The sequence below is a fragment of the Gopherus flavomarginatus genome, chromosome 6 (assembly GCF_025201925.1).
Source record: "Gopherus flavomarginatus isolate rGopFla2 chromosome 6, rGopFla2.mat.asm, whole genome shotgun sequence".
Classification (NCBI taxonomy): domain Eukaryota; kingdom Metazoa; phylum Chordata; order Testudines; family Testudinidae; genus Gopherus; species Gopherus flavomarginatus.
In genome coordinates, this window is record NC_066622.1 from 13,108,596 (window position 1) to 13,132,834 (window position 24,239).

Sequence of the window (24,239 nt, forward strand, 5' to 3'; positions counted from 1 at the left end):
ATGGACTAGGTAACGGAAGCCACCTAAACCTTAGCATCTTCCTTGGATTTAACCAGAAATTCGATTAGATTTGAAAAAGTTCAGATAAAGGGACACCTCCTTTCCATGTCTCCCTCCGAACATGCTACTTCAGTATGCTTCTGCAACTCTGGCTCCCTCTACTTTGAATTTTCTCCCAGATGTCAATGAGTTTGTCAGTATGAATACTGGACCTTGAGAGCACTATATGCAAAAGTTGGGCTTTGTTACCAGTAACATACAACTGGCAAGCAACTCCTCTGGTCAGATGTTTGTGAGCATTGTGACAAAGTCATACCAGAGAGCTACCACAGAGTGGTGGAAGGCAGATATATCAGCCCTAGAATGGTAAAGGCCCTTTTCCTCATGAGCTGGAAAGAAGTTACCTCAGTTAAGGGCTGTCTGTGACCTTTTTATCCCTTCTGGTGTGAGAGAGAAGGAGGAGAAATGAGAGAGAAACTGTAGAAGGGCTAGTGGCAGCTGGGAGAAAAGGTTTCTCCTGGGTGGAAGGCTGCTTTCCTTCCTATGCAGGGAAATCAACTGAGCTAATGGACAGTTTAGGGGAGGGCTAGAATCCGAGGCCTGCATAAGAAGGCAAAACCCCAAAGAGGGGGCAAGGAAAGATATTTCCTTTCTGTGTTATGAACTTGTTTCTTTTTGTTTGGTTGAAGAGTACTCTGTGGGCCCACCCCAGACCAACCTTGTAAATACTGAAAAATAAACCTGAGTGAGGAATAAAAACTATCTAAAGTGAGACAGATTTACTACAGCGCCCTCCCCCTAATCGCTGAGTCCCACGTCATAGTGTAAACTACAGTTCCTCTGACCATCGAAGTTGCATTCAGGGCATACATTTGTTATAAATAGCACAGATAAAAGTCTTGATTTGTTGTCTTTAAGCACAAGTCAGACAACAATGAGCAGGGCAGTGAACAGAGGAGAACCTGACACTGAATAAATAAGTGTTGGGCAGCCGTCGAGCGACTGTCACCTAAGAAAGGACTATGTACTTTGTATATACAGGATAGCTGATGGTGTGATGAGGTATAAAAGGGCTGATCGCACTGATTGTCTGGTGACTGTGCTACTTACAGATGGTAAACCTGGAATTGGTAAAGCCTTCATGCTTCACACCAGCACTTGTTCTATTGGTACCATGCAAGGTCCAAGAGGAGAATCTATGAGAAAATTCTAGGGGGTTTTGTCCCCTTTAAATGCATCCCTTTCCTTCACCGGTAAAGATAGGCATCCTTTCTACAGCAAGTCCCACTGTAGTAGGAAGAGAGGTGGAAAATAATGACCCTCACTTTCCTCACACTTACTCAAGTGTAAGTGAAGAGCAACTCATTTGAAGTCAAAGGAATTACACTGGTGTAAAACCAGTGTAAGTGAGCTGAAAACCAGAAATAACACATTTCATATACCTCTTAAGTATAGCTAAAATAACTTCCTGTACACAAAAGTGTCAAATTTCAACATTTTTGAGCCTTCCAGGCCTAAAGACGGGTGCTGTTGGTCCTAATGGAAAGATGGGAATCTCCTCTTTCCACTGATTTTAAAGATTACATTCCTAGCTGTAATAGACAATGAGCTATCAGATCTTACAGCCGCTAACAGAAGACTTAGCATTGCTTATGATGAGCTAAAGACCGTGTAATCTGAGGTTAATTTTCACATTTGAGAGAAGAAATAGACATTTTTGTGGCATGTTGATTTAAAATATGGTGGCTTTTTGAAGCTTCTCAATGGTTTGGATAGTTAGAATAAGTCCCTGGAAAGACCAGTTAGTGGATATAATATAAACCCTTGTCTCATAAATATTTAAAAGTGGCAGTACTTGAGTCCTGCTGGAATGCTCCGAGACACTGTTCTGGCCCTCTTTTGAGGAGCCACAACAGAGTCTTACAACTGTTCTGGTACTGGTGTTCTGGCATTTCTTGAATAGAGCACATCCTCGGAAAAGTGGATCTCTCCTGCGGAAGAGTGAGACTGGGATTTTGGCATAAAGCTTATCAGTCAGCCTCTTCCTTTGTCTCTCCCATGCTGCTGATAAACTGGAGAGTTCTCAAAGATTATTTGAAGTGTGAAACTGCAATTCTGATTTTTCAGGGTCTCTTGTAAATTTTGTTTCCACTTTCATTTTACCAGTGTTCAAACTCCCTGACTTTTACTTCCAGATTATTTTCCACCCTCTAAATAGAACTCAGTCAAAAATCTGTACTTTCCACCTGGCTTCAGTCAGAATCTTACAAAGCCACAGTTCCTACCCTGTTATAAACCAATGGCTTATGACACCTGCCTGCAAGCATTGCAGGTCACTCAGCTATTCCCCTTTTCCCTCTTGGTCTCTTTAAGGCTGGCTGGCTGGTTGGCTTTCTTCACTATCGTCTCTCTTGAGGTAAGGGAGGAAACAGATTGTCAGCTTCCTCCACATAGAAGAAACCTCTGCAGGGGAAAAAGGCTGTCTGACTTTCCTGCCTCTTGGCAGTCAGCTGCTGCTGGTCCCTGAGCTGGCTTTTATCTCATTCTTGGTCATTTCTTGCCTGAAAATTGTCCTGCCTAGGTAATGCTAACATATGATATCTGGCATACAGTGGTGACTGATACCCTATAAATACCGCAGATAGAGATACATAGATAGCTACAAAATATATCAGCCTTGTGTTGGTTAATATTTAACTGAGATACCACAAGCACTACTGACAATCAGAATTTTCCATACTACTGACAATCTGCATTTTCAGAACTGTCTCTTTTTACTCCTCTGTGAATAGCAGTTAAATGCTAATTAGAGATGAAAATTTTCTCCTTTTGGCAGACTCCTGATGTTTTTGCCTTGTAACATATTACCCTAAGATGGCTAATGGGGATGTAAAGCTTGCATATAGTAGTATTGGGATTATGGAAGAAATGCAAAGGTTTCCTAGGATGGTCCTTAGTAGTGAATCAAATTTGTTTAAGTGCCTTGTTTTAAGCATACATGAAAGATGATGAACATATGAGATTTATGAATAGAGTCATTGGAGTACAGAATCTTTCTCATTTAGATCTGTTACACTGGCTTTCCAACTAGCACTATTCTCAATTAGAAAAATTTATGAACTGGAATGATTACAAATATACCCATCCCTGCTCTTAAACTCAAGGCAAAAAGTAATCAGATTTTTGTGGTATAATTAATGTGCATAATTTTTTTCTGTTGCTATAGTTTTATTATAGTACCTTTCAGAAGCAAAGGGGGGAACTGTACAGTTTAATACACCTTTTAATGTGCTTACGTTTTTGCTTTAGCTCTGAACACAGGAGTGTTGCTTTAATTTAATAACCTCATTAAAGTCAAGTTAATATTGTGAGCTAACATGGCTCTTTCTCCTCTTTGCTAGAGTTGCAAGTTCACATCCTTACGTCTGCGTTGAACTGAAGGTGGGCGAAAAACATTCTTTCATTCTGTTTGGACTCCCTGTTTACAGAAGAGGGATGGAGATACTATTAAGCACAAAAAGGATCAACATATGTCTGCTTCTCTTTGTATTAAATTTGGCAGCAGGTATTGAAATACCATTATCAGGTGAGTTGTAGCTATTTACTGAACACTCTGCTTTCTTCCCCCCTGAAGAACATTTTGCTTTCTCCCCCATTTCAGATGTTCCATTTTGAATTTTATTCTGCCTTAACATGGCCTTTTGAGAGTTTATACATGATAAAATTATAATTTACTTTCTTCAGACCCATTTAGATGCTGCAGTAAACTTATCTAGATAGCACACACTGATCTTTGAGATCCTATTCTCTGTTCCTCTCAGAAGTTTCAGTTCTGTCATGTGCATAAATCTCTCCTTTTGGCTGAGAGTCTTTCTGCAGCTGGTCTGATATACATATCAATTTATTTATTTATATGCCTTGCAACCTGCTGTTTCATTTTCAAAAGGAAACATATATGGATCTCTAGGAATAGTTTTATCACAGGAGAATATTTCCCATCACTTGAATGCCGCTTGCAGGAGCTCCTACTTTACCCGTGTCTGGCCCCGGTACACATCAAACGGCATATTTCACATAGCTGGTTCTTCTTCAGTGCATGTGTAAAATATGTAATGAACCTCATAAAAGGCCAATCCCACTGAGGTCAGTGGAGCTGACTGAAGGAGCAAGGGGAGGAAGATTTAGCTCCCCAAACTACATTTCATCATAGGGAAATAAATAAGGCTGATTAACCACTAGTTTTCTTTTGGAAAGAAAACTTATTCCATTAATATTTTTGTTATATGAATTGTCTCATCAATTATTCATAAAAATAGAACAAACCTGGCCTTTTTTCCTAGGCATTCAGGGCCCAATCCTCAAACATATTTAGGTGCCTAAGTCCCATTGATTTCAATGGGATTTAGGTGCCTAAACTCATTTTGGGGATCTGTGCCTCAGATGCTGCAGCCAGTCTGATAAGTAGTTTCAAAACATGTTAGGGCTCAGCTATAAATGTAAGGCACTGGCCCTCTTTAGGGCACATCTCTCTCTCCCCTCCAGGCCACAGCAAGAACTCTCAGTGACCCGTATGCCTCCCAGCAATTCCATCTGCAATGGAAAATGCACTTTCTAGGAGTTTCAGCATACACTCCCTTCCATGGCTAGCTAGCTCTACAGACCAGTGCAGGGAGGCAGTACCCTCCTTCCTTCGTAAGTGGCTAGCCCCAGTGGATAGCCAGGAGCAGTCCTGGCACTCAGCTGTGTACAAGATTGCATTTGTAGCCAAGGATAGAACAGGTTCCTTGTGCAGTCACCTAAACATAAGCATCAACTCTGGGGAACCATCTGTCCCTTAATTTATTTGAATGAAGCATTTTATATTTTAATAAAAAGGAATTATGTGTGAATATTTATAAGCTAGTGGGAAAGGGTGGACACAGCAGAGATGCAAGGGTTCCATACGATATGGTGCAGCAAGATACTACATTTTGTTTGAGCTTTGAGCTTCATGGCATGGTTGACTTAAAAGTGTATAACAAACAATGTGATGTTCAGAAATGAACTGGATGGCATGATCTGGGAAGTGTATAATCCTCCATGTTCCATTTTATTGAAACCCGCATGTATTTTGCACATATTTGATTTATCTGTGTATTTGCCACCTGCTTGACTCATTTTCTTCTAGTCACCTGGCTTTAAAAAAATCACCCTCAAACTCTCATAAAACAAATCAGAACTCGTACAGTCATGAGCATTAGAAGGTCGGCCTCCACATTTGCTATCTTTGGCTTATGTTGGAAGAGACTGTGGTCTCTATTATGGCTCTATGAGCTGGAGCCATGCAGGGACATGGAAGCAGGAACACCAACTATGTTGCAACTTCTTGATACATTGTATTTTCAGACTGGAGAACAAGTTAGGATGCCCTAGAGGGGAGAACACAGACGGCAGAGCAGAATTTCTTCTGCTCCTGCAGCCCTCATCACTGTTCTACAGGAGTCTGACCAAAGCCCAGTGAGATCAATGGAAAAACACTCAATGACTTTAGTGGACTTTGGATCAGGCTCCAGGTGAAGATCAAAGCCTGAGGAGGGTAGGACAAGAGCCATGTAATTATGGGTCCATCTCATTATACTCCCTCCATGTCATGGAGTGCTGCAGCCAAGCGCTGTCCAACCTCCCTTTTGGTGCTGAGACACTTGAAGCACTGACTTCAGAATGCTGACAGTGTTTTTATCGTTAGGAGAATATGTATACAAGTGAATCTGAAATGTTTGCCGGGATAATATAATGGGGTCTGGCAACCTTGATCCCTTTAAATAATCTGAACTGTATTTAGTTCTGTTTGAATAGCACTTGATGTCCTCTGTTCAGTTGCACAGGTTCCAACAATTACAGAGCAATCCATGACCCAGGTTGCATACCCTTTTGATGAAGACTTTACAATTAAATGTGAAGCTAAAGGAAATCCACAACCCACGTAAGTGTTTCTTTAAACTAGAGGCGTAATCAAAAGTTTGTTTTCCTTTTCTAGCTGTTAACTGTTGCCTAAACATTGTTCTTACTTGGCAGGGAAAGGGAGAATTGATGCACACTAATCTGCTCAGAATCCGGGGGATAAATTAAGTTTTGTGTTCCCTGTTAGGCCACCCAACTTTTGTTGCTTGATCTCTTCCACTCACTCCATGAATAGGGATTAATATGCCTTTTCCTGTTTGGAAATATTTCATTTCTCAAGTGTGTGCTAAATTTACCCTCAGGCTCACACAAGGCTGACTCAGCAGTATTACAAGAGATCTGAGGTGTGTAATGGCAATCAGAGGGTACCAGCTGTCAACATGCTTTTCACACTGCTTAGCCTCCTCTCCCCCATGAAAATACCAAGCTCATTAAACCAAGTGCCAAGTAGTCACATTTACATTTAATTTGATATTTTGTATGTGCCTAATATCACAATAGTTTTCTCAAATATAAGCACAGGATAATATTTTGCATCAAATATTTTCAATATAAATTTATGAGGGGAGTTGTAATAAAATACTCTGATATTCGTTACTCCACAAAGTGAGCAAAGTTTACAACTTGGTGGGTTTTTTTGGTTTTGTTTTTTTTTTTTTTTTAAAGATTACTGTCATTTTTATATTAAATAAGACATAGTCATTTTCAAGATGGCTCTGATTGGAGCTGTGCAGTAAGTTAACAACTAACTTGCGTTGTTTCATGTTTTGTTACTAACTGAAAGGTCATCCTAGGTTCACCGTTGCCAAGGTTTCCTAACATTCTGAATAGGACAGGTCAGAAAACAGAATGTCCATTCACTAAGACATTCTCATATTTTATTGCTCATTCTGAATGGGAGTAAAAAGTCAAAATTTCCCACAAAATAAAATTCAAAACGTTTTTGATTTGGGACCATCAAAACTTTTTGTTTCAATAATATCAAAAATAGTATAAATTTATATAGATATATGAATAGATCTATCTCTACACATAATATTATATAATGTCTAAACGAACATTTCATTTTGATAAGCGTTTCGTTTCCACTTTATAATTTCAATTAGTTCTTAACACTATTGAAACAAAATGAGAAAGTTGAGAGCCAACAATTTCTTGAAAATCAACGTGTTTCTGCAAAATGTTCAATGAAACTGCATTTTCCAATTTAAAAAAAACCTGTATAATTGGAAATTTTTTGACCAGCTCTACTTCTGAATGCACCTGGCCCAGTTTCAAACCAGCTTGGATTGAGTTATGGGTAAATAAGATAGATAAAGTTATGGGTTTGTGTCAAAAATCACACCCAAATTGAAGTATGTGTCAAAATCAAAGACCACTTGAAACATCTCATGTTTATGTGCCAAACCAAGGGAAACTCAGTGGATTCAACTAAATTTTTCAAATCTACACAAGCCAGAACCAGTAAAATTGTTTGTTTGCATGGACCCCTCCCAACGAACAGCACCACATTTCTCACAGCTCTGGTTCTAATCCAAATTCTGTAGTTCCTTTCATTGTGGCTAGTATTTTAAGACTGTGACTTTCATTTATTGTCCTTGCCTTCAGCGCGGTTTAATGTTTTGTGTCACAGTCAGTTATCTCAAAGTAGTGTGCTCAATAGGAGAGATGTGCCCCATAGCTAATGTTAGCTACATTTCTCTTGGGGTTGGATCCAGCACTGTAAAAGTCAAAGGGAATTTAGCCATTCACTTTAATGAGTCAGGATTGGGTCTTTGATTACCATTATACTTGTAGTACAGCACATAATTTTCCAAGTCCTTATGTTTAATGTTTGTATTACCTTTCAGTTTTAATTGGACTAAAGATGAGAAACCATTCAATCTACTATCTGATCCCAGGATAATTGCATCTGAAAATTCAGGAACATTTGTGATCCAAAATCAGGGGATCATAGCTGATTTTCAAGGGAAATATCGTTGTTATGCTTCAAATGAACTGGGAACTGCCATGTCAGAAGAAATTGAAATAATAGTTCCGAGTAAGTTTCTCAAATGAAATACGGTGTTTTTTTGTTGATAAATTGCATAGTCAATTGCTTGACCATACTTTGGTTAATTATTTCTTCATTAAATATACTTGAAACCAAATAACCAATGTCAGTCAAGTTTATTAATATGGTACAGGAGAAAGGTTTGATATGATACCAGTCTCCAAAAACAGCCCTATGCAGTGATGCTACATTCACCTTATGCAGAAGGTGTGTTCCCCAAGTTACACATTTCAGATGATATCATTTATATGATTTTATACATTACATATTTCTTTACACGTCACTAAAGTCCAATTCATCAGTTTGTTACAGTTCCCTAACCTGTTCTTCCGTTCCTTTGTTGTTTTTATTTTACATTCCAGTTACTAATCTGTGAAGGTATATCCCTAGCTTGTACTAAGACATAGAATAGATGTATCTTGATTTTGACAAGTTTCCTAGCTGCTTGTGCCAAATGCTTACTTCAGCAAATACAAGGTGTTATTGGGTGCTTAGCATAAGTGAACAGGATTATGGTACAGGCTAGTTTAAGCTGTATCACTGTTCCGATATTTGTGGTTAATGTTGTTGGTGCTTAATGAATTTATATATGTATGTATGCATAGCCAGCATATATTAGTCAAAATTTTAATGAAGGGAGATAATATTAGATGCTATCTCAGTATAACAGTGAAGGTTGTTGTCTATATGGCAAGCTATGATATTTATTTATACTAGTGTGCATGGTGATATCAGTCTAAAAAGTGAAACTGAAAGCTATAGTTATTAATTTTCAGAATATCATATATTTCTCCTAATGTCCTCCATATCTATTAGGGAGCCCTAAGAAACCATCAAAGTTTTTTTTTTCTCTTTTACCACAATATCCTCAAGTCCTCGTGTTCTAGAAATTACTGTCCTCCTAACCAAGAATTCCTGTGGCGCTGTTTGCCACACTTGTGAGTCAGTTTGACAGGTCCTTGCAATGCAGCATTCTGACATTTTAAAGTGCTGTCATCATGTTGTGTCCAAGCACCACCATGGTGCAGCATAATTACATAGGGTCAAATCATTATCCTCTTGAGATGAGATGACTTTTCACAGGCCTCAGAACTGATTTCAGACTTTTTCAATAGTGGGTCACTTAAAAACACCTATGATCTGGGAATCCCAATGTGGTAGTCCAGCATATCCCTAGCTACTTCGTAATCACTCCAACCACTTGCTTTTGAAGCACTTCTCCCCCCCCCCCTCCACTGACTCACTGAGTTTGTTCCACAACATTCCCAGCTCCTGTTTGCTAGGAATTAATTACCAAGTCTGAGTAAATAGCGTGGAAGTTCAAGATATTACCACTGAACCCTCAGTACCTTCTAAGTTTTCTAGTACAAAAGCTGAAGAACATCCTCAAAACAATTTAATTTAAAAGGAACTGGGTAAATTATGTACGTATTTCCATAGCTATATTAATTTGGAGAGCATTTATTATTCACTGATACTTGCTGAATACAATTCACCATGCTTTATCTCTAGAGAATAAGCCAGCGGGGCTGTTAGTACACGCCTTTTTAATGGCATCCTCAGGAGAATTGAGTGTTCGGTGGCAGAAAATAATTTGCTTTGACTTGACTATTATTTCTCTACTCAGGCTATGAAAATAAACACCTCTTTAATGCCTTTTCCTTTCATTTTTCATAGAAGTCATAGACGTTTTTTGTTCTATGTTTAAAACAGCAGTTTTGCTCATTCAATGCCACCAGTCATAGTACTTTGCATTTCTATAGCTTCCTGCTATCAAAGGATCCCAAAGCACTTGACAGACATAGGGCCAGTGGGTCCTGCTGAGATCTGCATGTGATAGAGGCCTTCCACATGCTGATTTCAGCCTCTGGCATGGACGGGAGTGGTCACCTATCTCCTTGGTAGTATTTCTGGCCATTTGAGTGCAGAGGTAGCAGACAATAGGGAACATGCATCATCCCTCTCCCAGCTCTGTAGAAAAGTTTATGCAGCCTAAGGCTATTTATTTTTCTAGCATCTTCTTTCTGTGCCCTGGACCATCTCTTGAGAAGTGATCTAAAGGCATCTATAAATAGGGAAAAGTCTGGTAACATGGCTTCATTGGTCACAGAAGCTTAGAAGAGTCTGAGAAGGAGACCCAGAGAGTCCACATAAACTTTTCTGTGTTGGGACAGATCCTCCAAGATACACAGGGAGCAGAACCTCTTGATCTTTCTGTGATCTTTCTGTGCCAAAACATTTATTTCTCTCTGTCTCAATCTCTATCTATCTCTGGTTTTATACTGCTGCCTTTACCCATAGTACCTCCTGCCTGAAATCAGAAACAACAGTGAAGTCCTTCATGGAGTCTGTGGAACTTCTTCCTTTTCAGCAAGATTCTTTCCTGATTGAATACTCCGAAATGAAATCCATGAAAGTAGTCTCCCAGGGTTTTCTTTTTTACTGACCAGCTTTTATGGATATTTTTTTTTTCTTGAGAGGTGTGCTGTATACACTAACTAGCCAGTTAAGCCTCATGATACCCTGGTCACAAAGGTCAGGTGTGTATAGATAGGATTTACTTCCCTCATTACTAAATTGCAGCTGCCTGTAGGAGTGTAAGTCATCAGCACTGCACAATAGTTTGACTCGAAATTGTATTTTCAGTTGAACTGAACTGAATGTCATGGTGTGAGTTAAAATGACCTAGTCGTTACTGGAGGGGACACAGTAGTTGTTCAGTGTCACCCAACAGTTTTGGGCAGGATGAAAAGAGCAACATTGCCATTCAAAGCTCTAGGCAGAACACAATTATTCACTTTGGAATCTGGCCAGGGCACTGGGGTTGATACCACTACTCATAAGAAAAGTGCCAGGGGACCTTTAATTTCCCAAAGTGATGAGGACATCAGTTTTATGTCCCTTCTAAAGTATGTCACCTCCAGCAGTACAAAGTCTTCGGATATTCTGGTGATCCATTGACTCTGATTCCAAAAGAAGAGGTACTTAAATATACCAGTGAATACTTTTCTTAGTCAATGCCTGTTTCTTGAATTTTGGAACCTGTAATTGAGGCAGGACATGTTGATAGCTTGATGTATACTGAACAAGACTTCCCTCACTTTAATAAGGGTGCTTATATTCGAAGTAGATTTCCATTCCCTTTACTTGTATTGAACTGAATTAACCAAGAACTGTAGCAGAATCTCAATGCATCTTTATCTAAGCATATATGTCTGTGTAGTGTCCATATACAATTAAGTGAAAAAAACAGGAAGTAGAGATTACTACATAGTGTGACACACATTAAATGCCATAAAAAGACAAGGATGCAGACAACAACCACTGTACGACTGAACTTAGAATTCTGTTACTTTAATTATTGAATGTGCCCAATGTCAGAAGGAGAAATTGAATTAGGTCTGGAACGTTAAACCTTGTTTTTAATTTATCACAAGGTAACACCACCTCCTTGGTGAAATGTACGCAACATTCATTTACAGTATATTTATCGTTACTTTCCTTAAAACACTTAAAACTATAGGATGAAAGCATAGCATGAAAAGAAATTAACCAAGAAATAAAATCACTGATAGTATCTCACATTATCGATGGCACAGTCTACCTAGAAGGCAGAGCCTGTATCTAAAATTTGAAAAGGCATACTGAATTCAGTAGTGAAGAGACCAAAAGGATTCTTGAGCTGAGCTAAAATAACATTTAGCCATTAAGGCACTTTACAAAGGTGAATGAACCTCATTTTACAGATGAGAAAACAGAGTGGCAAAGTAATGGAGCAAAGTCACGCAGCAGGTTGTGCATGAGCTGAGAATAGAACCCAGTTCTGTTGGTCACCCAATTTACCAACCAATTCATTGTGATTATTTTGACCATCACTGAGTCATTTATGGGGATAAATGCCCTGCTTCTTGGGAAATGGTAATAGCAAAAACCTTGTAGGCAAGGACCAGCATCTACGCCATAGTAAGATGTCTTCCTAGATTGACAGCCAGCCATTACATTAGTCAGTTTAGTGTGGAAATTAGAAATCATTCCATAAATTAGCAGAATCATCCTTTGTAAACAGTTCAAAGACTGTAATGAGAATTACTAATTTAACTCCAAACTGCACAAGCCAGAACTGAAATTGATACACTGAGACAGATCTCAGACTGTGTCCAAGCTGTGCTCAGCACTGTGCAGGTGGAAGGAAGTTATAAGTCACATTTATGTACTTCTGGTTTGCCGGCCATAGGATTGATCCCTGGCATAAAGAAGATCAACCTTAGGGCTTCTCTACTTACTGCTGATTATCAATGGCCAAGGAATGCTCTGGGTATTGGGGATTGCCAGGGAATAGAGATCTCCTGGCCACTATCTCCTTAGCAGTTCTTATTCAAGACTGGGCAACAACAGTGTGTGTGTGCTCTCTGTCTGTCTCTCATGAGTCTGCTGGTGCAAAGTTGGTATAAACCTGGTGGAGTCAGCCAGTGAATGAGTCCTTCTATGCAGGTATATGAATCAGCCAATGGATGAACCGTTCTGTGCAGGGAATATATAAAACTATATACCTGCCTAGAAAGACTCATTCACTGGCTGAATTGCATCTGAGAATATCCTCAGTGCATGCTTCTCCAGCACAGCTTCCCAGTGCTACCTTCCCAGACTCCACACAAATATAACACCCCCCCCCAAAACAAACAAACAAACAAAACACAGTGGGCTTTTCTGATTCTCTACTCACACTGGTGTCAATTCACAAAGTCAGTGGAGTGATAACCGTGTAAGAGAGTAGAATCTGGCACCTTAATTACATCCTTCTTTAAACAGTGGAACAAATTCTGCTGTCAGTTACACTGAGAATTTGTCTACACCAGTGTTTCCCAAACTCGGGATGCCACAAACACATGCGCGTGCGCGCACACACAGACACACACTTCTGTTGGTGCAGGTGCTGTCTAAACTAGGGGCTATACTGGCATAGCTGTACCGACATAGGCTCCATGGTGTAGACCAATGTTCCCCAAACTTGGGATGCCACTTGTGTAGGGAAAGCCCCTGGCGGGCTGGGCCGGTTTGTTTACCTGCTCCGTCTGCAGGTCTGGCCAGTCATGGCTCCCAGTGCCCGCAGTTCGCTGCTCCAGGCCTATGGGGGCTGCGGGAAGGGCGGTCAGTACGTCCCTCGGCCCACACCACTTCCAGCAGCCTCCATTGGCAGGGAGCCGCAATTGGCCGGACCTGTGGACGAGGCAGATGAACAAACCAGCCCGGCCCTCCAGGGGCTTTCCCTACACAAGTGGCGTCCCAAGTTTGGGAAACACTGGTCTATATCATGGAGCCTGTGTCAGTATAGCTATGCCGGTATAGCCCCTAGTTTAGACAGCACCTGCACCAACAGAAGTGTGTGTGTGCGTGTGTGTGTGTGTTGGAATGCCACCACCCTGAACAACATTATCCAAGTCGACAAAAGCATTCTTCTGTCAACACAGCTGCTCCAACGCTGGGGATTTTTGCAGCATAGCGCTGTCACTAGGGATTTTGTTTTTTTCACACCCCTGACCAATGAAACTATGCTGACATATCATTAAGTGCAGGCTAAGCTTGAGTAAATCTGGACTAATCCCACTAAAGTTTAGAGTGCAGTGAAGTGACCTATGTAACTTCAGGGACCGTTTATACCAGTGAAACAGAACAGATTCAGGCCCAGAATCTATACTAAAAACACTTATTAGTTTTAGCATAAGATTACATAATTCCCCCTTCCTCCTCATTTTTCGCTGAGATTTTGAATTTTCTGAACATAGGAAAATAGGAGACGGGATCCACAAGACATTTGCTGAACTTTTCCTCTCCCCTGCCCCATTTATCAGTGGTATTTCAAAACATTCAACTCTAATCTTTAGTTTTCCAGTAGCGTGTGGTCATTAAATTGCAAGTCACTCTAGGGATTGGATATACTCAGGTTCACCACAGTGAGAGCAACAATCTGTCACTGCTTGGGTCACCATCAGTCACAAGCAGAGAACTTGGGCACAGACCAATTTTGATCCTTTGTGTCTCACAGTTTAATGACACTGGTATTAGAGAACTCAAGATATTACTTCGGCAGGAATTAAAATGTGGCATGAGGAACCGTTCCCAAGACAGTTCTGTGTGTGTTATATATCACAGTGTGATTTGGGAAATGTTTCCATAAGAGCCAGAATGCAGGTGGACATTTTTCATCTTGTGGCCTTTTTTTCCCCTGCCAATGGATTGTCTGGGCCATGATAGGATCTACCTGCTGGCATTTCAACAGGTCATTCTGAGGCCCATTATACAAGCTTGTTTTCCCCCTGTGAAATGAAAATATGAAATCAAGTACCTTGAACTATGAATGATTGTCTGGTCCTGCTCTTTATGTCTGTATGTAGGCAGTTGCCTGTAATATCGACATGACCTTTTTGGTAGCTGTCATGGCAAACTGATTGATTGATTTCCAATTTCACATTATCCATGTGCTGTATGGATAACTCCATGCAATTTGAAAATCTATCATCAAGCAGTACGTCTTGCATAGAGCTCAGAACCACTTACCAGCTTAGCTCAATTATTATAAATTCTGTGATCAGCCACAAATTAGTAGCAATCGATTACACAATATCCAAGAATTAAAATGATTAATACTGCAAAAATACTACACACCTCTATGCACTTAGGAGTGATATCACACAGCCAGTTCTTAAGATAATGTTATGCTCAGAGGTGCTGGTGGTAGCATAGATCACGGAGTTGGTTGGGTTGATGGATGTACTAAGCAACTTCTATTCAGGCTAACTGTGGGAACCATTCCATACCAGGGGTATACTGATAACTGAAACAATGGAAACCAATGGCCAGGGTCTGCACCAGCATGGCAAGCCTAGGCAGTGGTCTGGCCAAGCTAACTAAAGCTGATAACAAACACAGGGGCAGGACAGTGACTGAGGTAGGGTTGTGCATGTGTGCGTGCACCAGACAGAAAACCTCTGATAGTGTGTCCCTGAGAAAAAGGAAAAAAGAGAGCTGGCTTAAGTGCTGGAACGGTGAGCCTGTTGTTTTCCTCTTGTGTAAGGATTGCATCAAAGAAATAACTGACTATCAACAGTTTCTCTTAATAAAAACAACCCACAGTGTCCCAAACTTGAGTAGTTGGTTGGGTCACAAAGGGGTAATAATATTATCAGCTTTTTTGGTTTTTAATAACTCCCTGAACACAGAACGGAGGAGAATTTTGCCTTCCAGCTGATTAGGCAGAGTGGGCCCCAGCAAGAGAATCAATTGGAAGCTGACCTAAATTCCAATTTAATCTGCTTATCTGGCAGGTTGACTCAGGAGCTGGAATTGTCACTGGATGTACCTTACAGGATTTAAGGAGTGAAGAAGCTATTGGAAGGAAGCTAGCTTCTCGGCCTTATGGCTGAGGGGTGAAAACATTATCTGAAGTTGTATCTGTTTCTCTCTATTGTCTTTCATGAAGTGGGTGAGATTCATGGGATCTCCATTTTATTGCTTGTTAGGGAGCCCTACTCTGTTTATAAACTGAAGATTTTTAAAAAATTGTTAATCTCTCTGCCAATAGAAGATTGGTAGATACAATTTCTCATAATCCATGGTAGGTGTGAGAACATTCCTTCCATTTTATCTTATGGCAGAGTAATGCCTTCCCTTAGGCCAGTGATATCCATACACAATTCTTACTCAAGCAATCAACATCATGTTGTAATTGTTCCAGTTCAGACTAGCTAGTATTACCACAGAAGGAAATTTAAGAAGAAACTAACTCAGAAACACTTCTCAGAGTCACAGCATGCCAGTTCTGCTGGCATACATGTTGTAGGGCGGTGGCCCCGCAAAACCCACATGCATCTCTCCCCTAATCCCTCCCAGATACATACTTCCTGTCCCACTCTGAGTATCAGGCACACAGCCTCTGTTTTCTCCTCTGCACCTAAACTTCAGATGCAGGTAGGTCCTGCATCCTGCTTCGTTATGAAACTATACAGACCACAGTTTAAATCTATCTCGTAATATTTGTATGCAAAATCCCCAATAATCATTCAGTTCCTTAACTGTAACCTCCTCCTAGACCATGGGCCAGATCTTCAGATGGTGTAAATCACCACAACTCATTGAGTTTGGTGGAGTTATACTGTTTTTACATCAGCTGTTTTACATCAGCAGATGAGCTTTGACATTTAAACGTGTTATAATGTGCAGTTGCATTGCACTGGAGTTCACATTAATAACTGGTATGCAAAGCTGGCACTTTTTAGTATTTCCCTTTGGCTCTTGATATTTCATTCTTTTACTGTTGCTTAACTATGCATTGAACTGACAGCATTACACCTTGCACCAGTTTTAACTTGCCTCGAATGTAAGCAGGATTCAGTGCTTGCCCTGAAACAGTCTCAACTTGGTTTGCTTAAAGAGTGGTTACATTTAACAAATGGATTTGTTTGTTGCATTGTGGCTTCTCTATGCTCGTTCCAGGATAAAATCTTGCCCCCCTTACTTGTGGATGTAGTGTCTTTGGTGGTGGCGCTTGCATGAGACCAGCAAACAAGATAAAGTCCTTTGTTTCTGTTTGCAGCTGGGCTGGTTGCTGTTCCCATCCTTTATACACAGTCCTTGTGGGTTTCCATTGACTTCAGTGAATTTTGTTAATTGAATTGGGTCCTAAACTATTGGATCAGCTGGTCTGTATTTAAGAGCCAGATCCATTAGCCTTTGTGCACGTGAATCAAAAGGACTGCTTATATGTATAAGGATAGCAAGATCAGACCCTAAAGATTATGTAGGGTCAGTCTGCAGCTGTGCCACAGCAAAGCTTGCCCACCTGAGAGAAAGGGAAGCAAAGATCACCCTAAGCTACCTTGCTACCTCTTCTAATTCTGGGGCTGACTGAGCACCAAGCCAGCCCCTTGCTCAAGTTATAGCAGCTGCCTAAAGGCTGCTCTAAGTTGCATTGCCTTATAGTTCTCTGGGAGCCATTACGCCAGCTAGGATCATCAAACCACAGTCCTGCCCTTGCTAGCCTCCAGCATACCCCTCAGAGTAGTGGAGGATAGAGGAGAAATGTGTACCAAGATGGGTTAATGTAGAGTCATACATGTAGAATTTATGCCAGACTTCCCCTTAACATCATTACTTTGCTTTCCGTTATACCAATTCCTTTGTTCTTTGTTTATTACAAACTCTTTTGCTGGGATCTTGTCGTCTTATTCTTTTTTGAAAAAAATGCCTAGCTACTTTTTGCTTTTATGCACATAATAATAATACTTAATGCAGAGAACAAAAGGAAGGATATGGGGTAGATGTGCCGTTTGTATAAAAGGGGGCTAAGGATAAGAAAATGAAGGAAACTGTTTATTTGTTTTTGTCATAGGTGTACCAAAATTCCCAAAAGAAAACATTGAGCCAATTGAGGTTGAGTATGGTGATGCTGTGGTTTTGCACTGTAATCCTCCCAGAGGAATTCCACCTTTGCATATCTATTGGATGAATATTGGTAAGTAATATTTGATGACACAACACATAACAGGCCTTTCTTAAAATGCCTGTCAAGATCAGTTTTATTACAAACGCATAACTGATGAAAATTATAAGTGTAAGCACTAAGGGAAAATATATGGGTGGCACTGTAGGCAACCCAGTGAAAGCCTCTATTTAATGTGCAACAGCAATCAAAAGCACAAGCAATATTATAAGGACTGAAATTCAGACCCCATGAAGTCAATGGCAAAAGTCCCATGAGTTTTTTAAAGAATAGGATATAAATCAATATTTAAAATGTTATAATGCCATTACATAAATCAAAGGTATACCCTCAATATGAATATTTTGTTTAGTTCTGGTCCCTCCATATGAAAAAAGGATATTGTAAAGGGATTTAAGAGATAGGTAACAAGAATGGTTAGACACATGGAAAGCTACTGGTGGTAATGGTACAGAAAGGTGAATCAGGTCGTCTTCTGCACCTTTCATGATGTACATACAATGAAACTGAAAGGCAAAACATTAAAGTTGACGAAATAAAATACTGTTTAACGTAACACATAATTAACCTGTGAAACTCAATGCCACAAGATAACACTGAGTGCAAGAATTCAGCAGCATTTTAGAAAGGGTTAGACACACAGATAATCAGAACATTCAGTTACAATAAAGTGAGTAAAATATACCAATAATATAAACCATCCTGCTTCAGAAGGGAAGCCAACCATTAATTGACAAGATTATGAATAACTTTCCTCTATTGTCCGGTTATTGCATAATTTGCTATTTTGGGGATTCTGTCACATTCTTCTTTAAATGTCTAGGGTGAAATCTTGGCCAAACAGAAATCAATGGCAAACTCCCTCTTACTTTGGTGGGACTCAGATTTCACCCTTAGGACTTACCACTATCGGAGACAGGATTCCAGACTAGATAGATAGAAAACTGCTTTCATTCCACATTTGGCTGGTTTGACAATGAGCCAATACAACCTTTGCATGTCTAGGAGTTACGTACTGTAAGTTGTACTTACAGGGAAAATAAGTTTGGGTTCTGCACAGCATCCATGGCAGTGCTGCAAGCCTTTGTAGCACTGAAACTTGCTGGAATTTTCACTGCATCATCCCCTAATAATTACAGAATTAAAGTACAGGAACAAAACTGACTTTCCAGAGAATTCATGCTGTTTCTGTAGAAAGTTTACTTAGGTTCTTGTTTCATAAACTCCCATTCTCATGGCTGTAAAAGGACAATATATGGTTATGTTGCACCTCTTTTGCATCAAAGTTCTATTCTGCACCTGAAAGCAAACACATGACAGGAAGTGCAAATAGGCATATTGGGGGGGAGGGTGGCTAGATATCATTACCATATTATAATTATTTTTTTCTTGCTAGATTTACAACACATTCCACAAGATGAAAGGGTCTCCATGAGCCTTCAGGGAGATCTGTACTTTGCAAATGTGGAAGAAAATGACAGTCGAAGTGATTATTGTTGCTTTGCAGCATTTCCCAAGCTGCGGACAATTGTACAGAAAATGCCAATGACACTGATGGTTACACGTAGTAAGTCTTTTAAAAATTGTTTTAACTCCCCCTTGTCACTGAATGAAAATGTGTGCCATGTGTCTAACATGATTCTCTCTGAAGAAAATACATGTTAAAATGCTTATTCCTATATTATAAGCCTTACTCTGAGAGCTAGACCCAACCGACAAAAAGCTTCTGTAGTTGCTGGGCTGCAAAAGCGCTATTATCTGCCTCCTGTTCTCCACTGCTACGAAATCTAATCACGATACATCGGGGAAATCAACTCCCTTCTCAGCCAGTGAGTGGATCATTAGGCATTCCATACTACGTCTTCCCCCCAGCCTGGGTTTGCCTGGATATGGCAATCGGGCTCTGGAGAATGACATTAGGGAGCTGCAGTTAACATGATCAGGGAGTACTCCAGATGTTCTATTATGCAGCAAGGTTCTTGTTGGCTGACTGGATATTAGAGAACTTCAAAATGGCCATAGCTTAGAGTTCTTGGTTTGTACCTGACAAGTCTCTTCCTGAGCCCAGCCATGAAGAGCCAATGGTACCATTTGCCTTCACTTCTATTAATAGTAATCAGTATATTACAGTAGTGCCCAAGCACCAGCTAAGGATGGTGCCCCGTTGTGAGAGGAACTGAACAAACAATAGAAGATTATCCCTGCCCACTTTTGATACGTGCCCAAGAGAAGGTAGAAATCAACTGAAGTCATGAATGGTCCCTCCATCTCTGAATGCACAAAATCACCTGTCACTTAGAAAAAAGCCTCAGAAACCCCATTATTTTGTAAGTTACAAAAGCATCAATTTTCATAATCTTGGGGAGAGCTGGGTGTCAATGCTTTCCCAGTCATAGGAAATGTACTCCTACGCTAGAGCAAGAGGAAAACTAGTTTGCATGGCTGCCTCTAGTAAGAAGTAAAAAGCACGGAGGAATTGAGCATAATATGTAATGAAAGGAGCTTTGCATTTCCTGACTTAAAGGGCAAGTAGGAGACATGGAACTGTTTGTTTTCTGAGTCATGGGCATGGCAACTACTCAGTTTTCTGCATCTGAAAAGAACACCAGATACTTCAAATCTTTTCATTTTCCAAAAATGAGAAAAAGGTAGTTTCAGGTACTATACCCCCTGCACCTGAGTCCGACTGCCAATTTCATGGTTTTGCAATTACATTTTCCTATATATTTATTTTTTCTTACTCTTTTTGCTATATCAAAGTTCAAACCAAGCAACAAAGGAAACAAAGTGACTCTATGTACAGAATGTACAAGAAACAGTGAGACTGTGCTTTTGAAAGAAGTCAAACAAAGAAACAAAAAGAAAATCAGAGAATATGATAGGCCACATGCTCAGGCTATGGTAATCAAAGCTTCATTGAACTCAGTGGAGCTATGACAGTTTACACCAGCTGAAGATCTTTCTCATTTTGCTTGACTCATTCAGCTGCAGTAATTTCAAGTGTCACTTGCAAGAATAAATGTGTTAAAAATCAGTTGAGAATATGTATTATTTTAGGCTGGCTTTAAGTCACCCTTCTGGTTTCAATAATATCTGACTTTTGGGGATTTATGTTTCCTAAAAATTCAGGGATATTTTCTTCCCAATTGAAAGCCTCAATATTTAACTTACAAGTAGTATATTTTCTTGTTGGAGTAAACAGATAAATAATTATTAATACTAAATTCATATACCTTAATACTTGGTTAATCCAGCTTGAGGCCTCAGCTGGAGTACAGTGTCCAGTTCTGGGTGCCACACTTGAAGAATGATGTGGACAAATTAGAGTCAGGAGCAGATAAATAACAAAGGAGAAAAGGTTAAAGATAGACTCTTTTAATGAATGCTAGGAACCTACCAATCTTATTCAACATTCAACTCTGATAAAATCACTTTTTAGTGAATCTTTTCCTGAGTTTTACACCTTTTTAATACTCTTTATATATACATAAATTCATTGTCCGTGTTGATTTCCATTATATTCTTTTGGTGGTTTTATAGAAAATATATTTACATTTCCTTTAGGGAAGTATTTTGTGTAGGCTTTTTTTTTTTTTTTGGTTTGGTTGATGTTTTGTTTGTTTTTGACCTTTTAACCTTTATCAACTATTCCGTTTGCATTTGGTTTTCATTTTTGTTTATTTCAGTTAAACATACTAATGACTCAAGCTCACCTAATGCTGCTGTTACTAAAGGTGAGTTGAATGTACCTGTTTGTTTCTTTGCCTTTGAATTCACGAGAATACTTGAGAACCACTTAATGTGTTGGGTAATCTGAAATGTTAGTAAAATGAAATATTCTATCAATTTAGATGAAATACTGTTACTGCTTAGGAAGAAACTTTTAACATGTTTGCTGGGTATAAGCAGCACATGCATCAATATTGACTCAGTCTTTACTAGCTTGACTGAGGTCTGAAGGATTTTTCACATTACTGCGTCTCTCCCGTGTGAAATAAAGAGTTCAGTGAAGAGGCCCTTACAAATAGAAACTATTTTTAGAATAGGCAGTTTTGCTGATCAAGAAAGTGATTTCAAGGAGAGGAGTTTCAAGCTAGATGGAAAAAAAATCATGAAGGAATTATGATGACCAGCTAGTGTTAGAATATGCTGTGATGTTTAATGTAACAATAGCAGAAAATATGGATAGGATTGATAAGGGTGTGTAGCTAACAGCATATATTTGGATTCTCAACCCAAATACTAGAGCTTGTTGGAAGATTTTAGATTAAAGTTTTCTGTTGGAAAATGCTGTTTTGACAAAACTGAACATTTTCACAAAATGGATTGATTTTGAGGAAATCTTATTCCTTTTTTTAAAGGAAAAAGCTATTAAAATGTCTAGTTTTGATATTTTTGGATCTAGAAATTTTGATTTTTCTTTACGTATCATATGCTTTTTTCCTAAATTTACTTTTTTTTTTCAAATTGAACCATAAAGGGGTTCAATATAAAAAAAAAAAAAGAAGGGTTGAGTTTAGCGAAACAAAATGTTTCAAGTGACTCAAAATTATATTTTGGAGAAGTATTTCTATTTGTGAAAAAATTCAAAATTATGGCTTTCTGTTCCAATTCAGGTACAAAACAAAAACTTTTCATGAGATGGAAAATCTATTTTCCATCCAGTTCTACCAAATACCTTATTTCTTGCCAAACATGGATATTAAGAGAGAATATATTTTAAAATTAAGTCTACCATTTCCAAAACTAACTAGTGATTTTGAGTGCCTCAGTTTCTGGAGTTCCCAACTAAGAACACCTGAGAGGGACTTGATTTTTCAGAGGACTATTGCTGAATAGTTTCTGAAAATCAGGCCCATTTCAAGTGTCTCACGCTGGACACCCAAGAGTGCTATTGATGTCTGAAAATCTAGGCATGTGTGGGCGAACATTTGTATACAGCATATGTACTCACTCTTATGTGTAGTGCACACTGTACAAAGAGACACAAAGCGTTAAAGAAGGGATGAAGAAAGCTGGCTTGTAAGATAGAAATGATCTATTACCAAATTATCAGTAAATCGCTTTTTTTGAAGAATCAGTGAACATTTGAATGACATATTGGCTATTAATTATTACTGAATAGCCATTTAACAATATAAATTGTTAAAACATATTGTCAAAGAAACAATTGATTTTTTTGTTGGCAGTCTAGAGTAAATGGTTATCTGAAACCCAATACAGTAAATAGGAGTTTTGTGATGAACAGTGGCTTGTTTTCAAGCTGTATTCCCAAATGCATTCTTGAGTTGTTGTAAATTCTGCAACTGTAGACGGAAGGAGAATTCAAAGCTGCTGGCAAAGGAGAAAAGATATGATATCAGCTGAGATTTAGAAGACAATGTAAAGTTAGTGAAGGAGAAAGGTATTAGGAAGACTGTTCCAGATGGCAAGAACAGACAAGGAAAGATTCATTCACCGCCATTGATCAGAGTGTGTGGGCGAGGGGAGAAATAAGGAAGCAGAGAGGAGGCAAGTACTAGCTGAGCAGGCAAGAGAATAGAAAAAACGGTCCGTGAGAGGGGCTGGAGCAAATCCACAGAGTTTTTTCAAGGCGTGGCAGGAAATTCTGAATTGGTTCTTAAAACTGACTGGGAACTGGGGAGGTTGTTTGGGGATGAGGCATACTTCTTAGGGCATGTGAGGTGGGAAGCTGAGTTCTTCTTAGGCTGTCACCTGGAGAAATGGGACTTGGATCTTGGAGGGATTAGAAGAGATTTCAGCAGAGTTGAAACAGAGCATCTGGCCCAGACAGTCTGTCACCTGGCTTCTCCCCAGCTTCCCAAAACTCGCTGCCACACCCAGTCTTCTTTTAGGATGGTTTAGCCTCTCACTGTAGGCAAATAAAATAGAGACCAGTTTTTTAACTCTCCTCTTCTCTCAGGCTTCCAAGTCACCTCTCACAGGCATCTCTGGTGCTTCTGTCCTGGCAGCATCCCACTTCTAGTCAGCTCTGCTCCCTCCCTGGAGCAGTAGCCCTAGGGCTGCTTCCCTGAGCCTCTTGCTCCAGAGATCCATCACAGGAGTTAGCTGCACTCTACCATGGTTTTCCTTCCTTTCCCTAAGCATGGCCTTTCTCAGTCATTCCCTTCCATCTCCCATTTCCTCCCCTCTGGTAACACTTAAAGGCACAGGGATGGCCTAGGCCCCTTTAATTGGCTGGATTAGGCTCACCTGCTCTGACCCAGGGAAGCTGGGCCTAGTTCTTCTCAGAGGGACCAGCTCCCCTGTAACATACCCCTTCACCCTATACCATTTGGGAGTCATACTGGTGCAGCTGTAAATCCATCCCTTTTAAGAGTGCCATCTCCCAACCAACATCATCAGCAACCAGGAGCTCTTGTGGCAACATAATTCCTCGCCCTCCCCTGCACGTCTTCTGGGTTGGTCTGCCTCTTTAAGACATCAACCATAGCAGCCAGAGAAAGAATCCCCCACTGTTGTATGACTCTAGCCTAGCCATTTCCCAGCCCTGAAAGCTGGATGGAAAAGAACTACTCATGAGGGTAAAGTTGTGTATCTCTTTAAGGGTTTGCAGGTTCAGGACTCTGGTTTTGAGGGAGAGCAGTTTCTAATTTTATTGCTGTTACTATAGTTGTGTTTTGAATGTAAATAAAAAACAGAGCCCTAGGGAGGGTCCTTTAGAAAAATATCACGAATATAAAGAAAAATGAATGAATGAATATTCCAGAAATCTTCTGACCAAAGCAA

General features: G+C 39.7%; 2 protein-coding genes across 18 annotated transcripts in view; both read left to right on the forward strand.

Moving 5' to 3' along the window:
* Positions 1-24,239, forward strand: part of LOC127053138 (neural cell adhesion molecule L1-like protein) — a 1,307,741-nt gene that overhangs the window by 110,747 nt on the left and 1,172,755 nt on the right. For 14 of the 17 annotated variants that reach the window (XR_007774952.1, XR_007774953.1, XR_007774954.1 and 11 more), the window contains 6 exons: positions 3,402-3,586; positions 5,857-5,962; positions 7,791-7,981; positions 17,379-17,501; positions 18,886-19,056; positions 21,176-21,223. Coding sequence is in view for 14 of the 17 variants with exons in the window: in XM_050957282.1 (XP_050813239.1) it covers positions 3,402-3,586; positions 5,857-5,962; positions 7,791-7,981; positions 17,379-17,501; positions 18,886-19,056; positions 21,176-21,223 (824 nt within the window). In the remaining 3 variants the exon portion in view is untranslated. Of the gene's footprint in view, positions 1-2,561; positions 2,582-3,401; positions 3,587-5,856; positions 5,963-7,790; positions 7,982-17,378; positions 17,502-18,885; positions 19,057-21,175; positions 21,224-24,239 lie in introns of those variants that run through there. The other 3 variants (XM_050957284.1, XM_050957285.1, XM_050957296.1) reach the window with 2 other exon arrangements.
* Positions 5,889-24,239, forward strand: part of LOC127053729 (neural cell adhesion molecule L1-like protein) — a 67,926-nt gene continuing 49,575 nt past the window's right edge. Inside the window, exons 1-5 of the mRNA XM_050958904.1 lie at positions 5,889-5,962; positions 7,791-7,981; positions 17,379-17,501; positions 18,886-19,056; positions 21,176-21,223. Of these exons, the coding sequence (XP_050814861.1) occupies positions 5,889-5,962; positions 7,791-7,981; positions 17,379-17,501; positions 18,886-19,056; positions 21,176-21,223 (607 nt within the window). The remainder of the gene's footprint in view (positions 5,963-7,790; positions 7,982-17,378; positions 17,502-18,885; positions 19,057-21,175; positions 21,224-24,239) is intronic.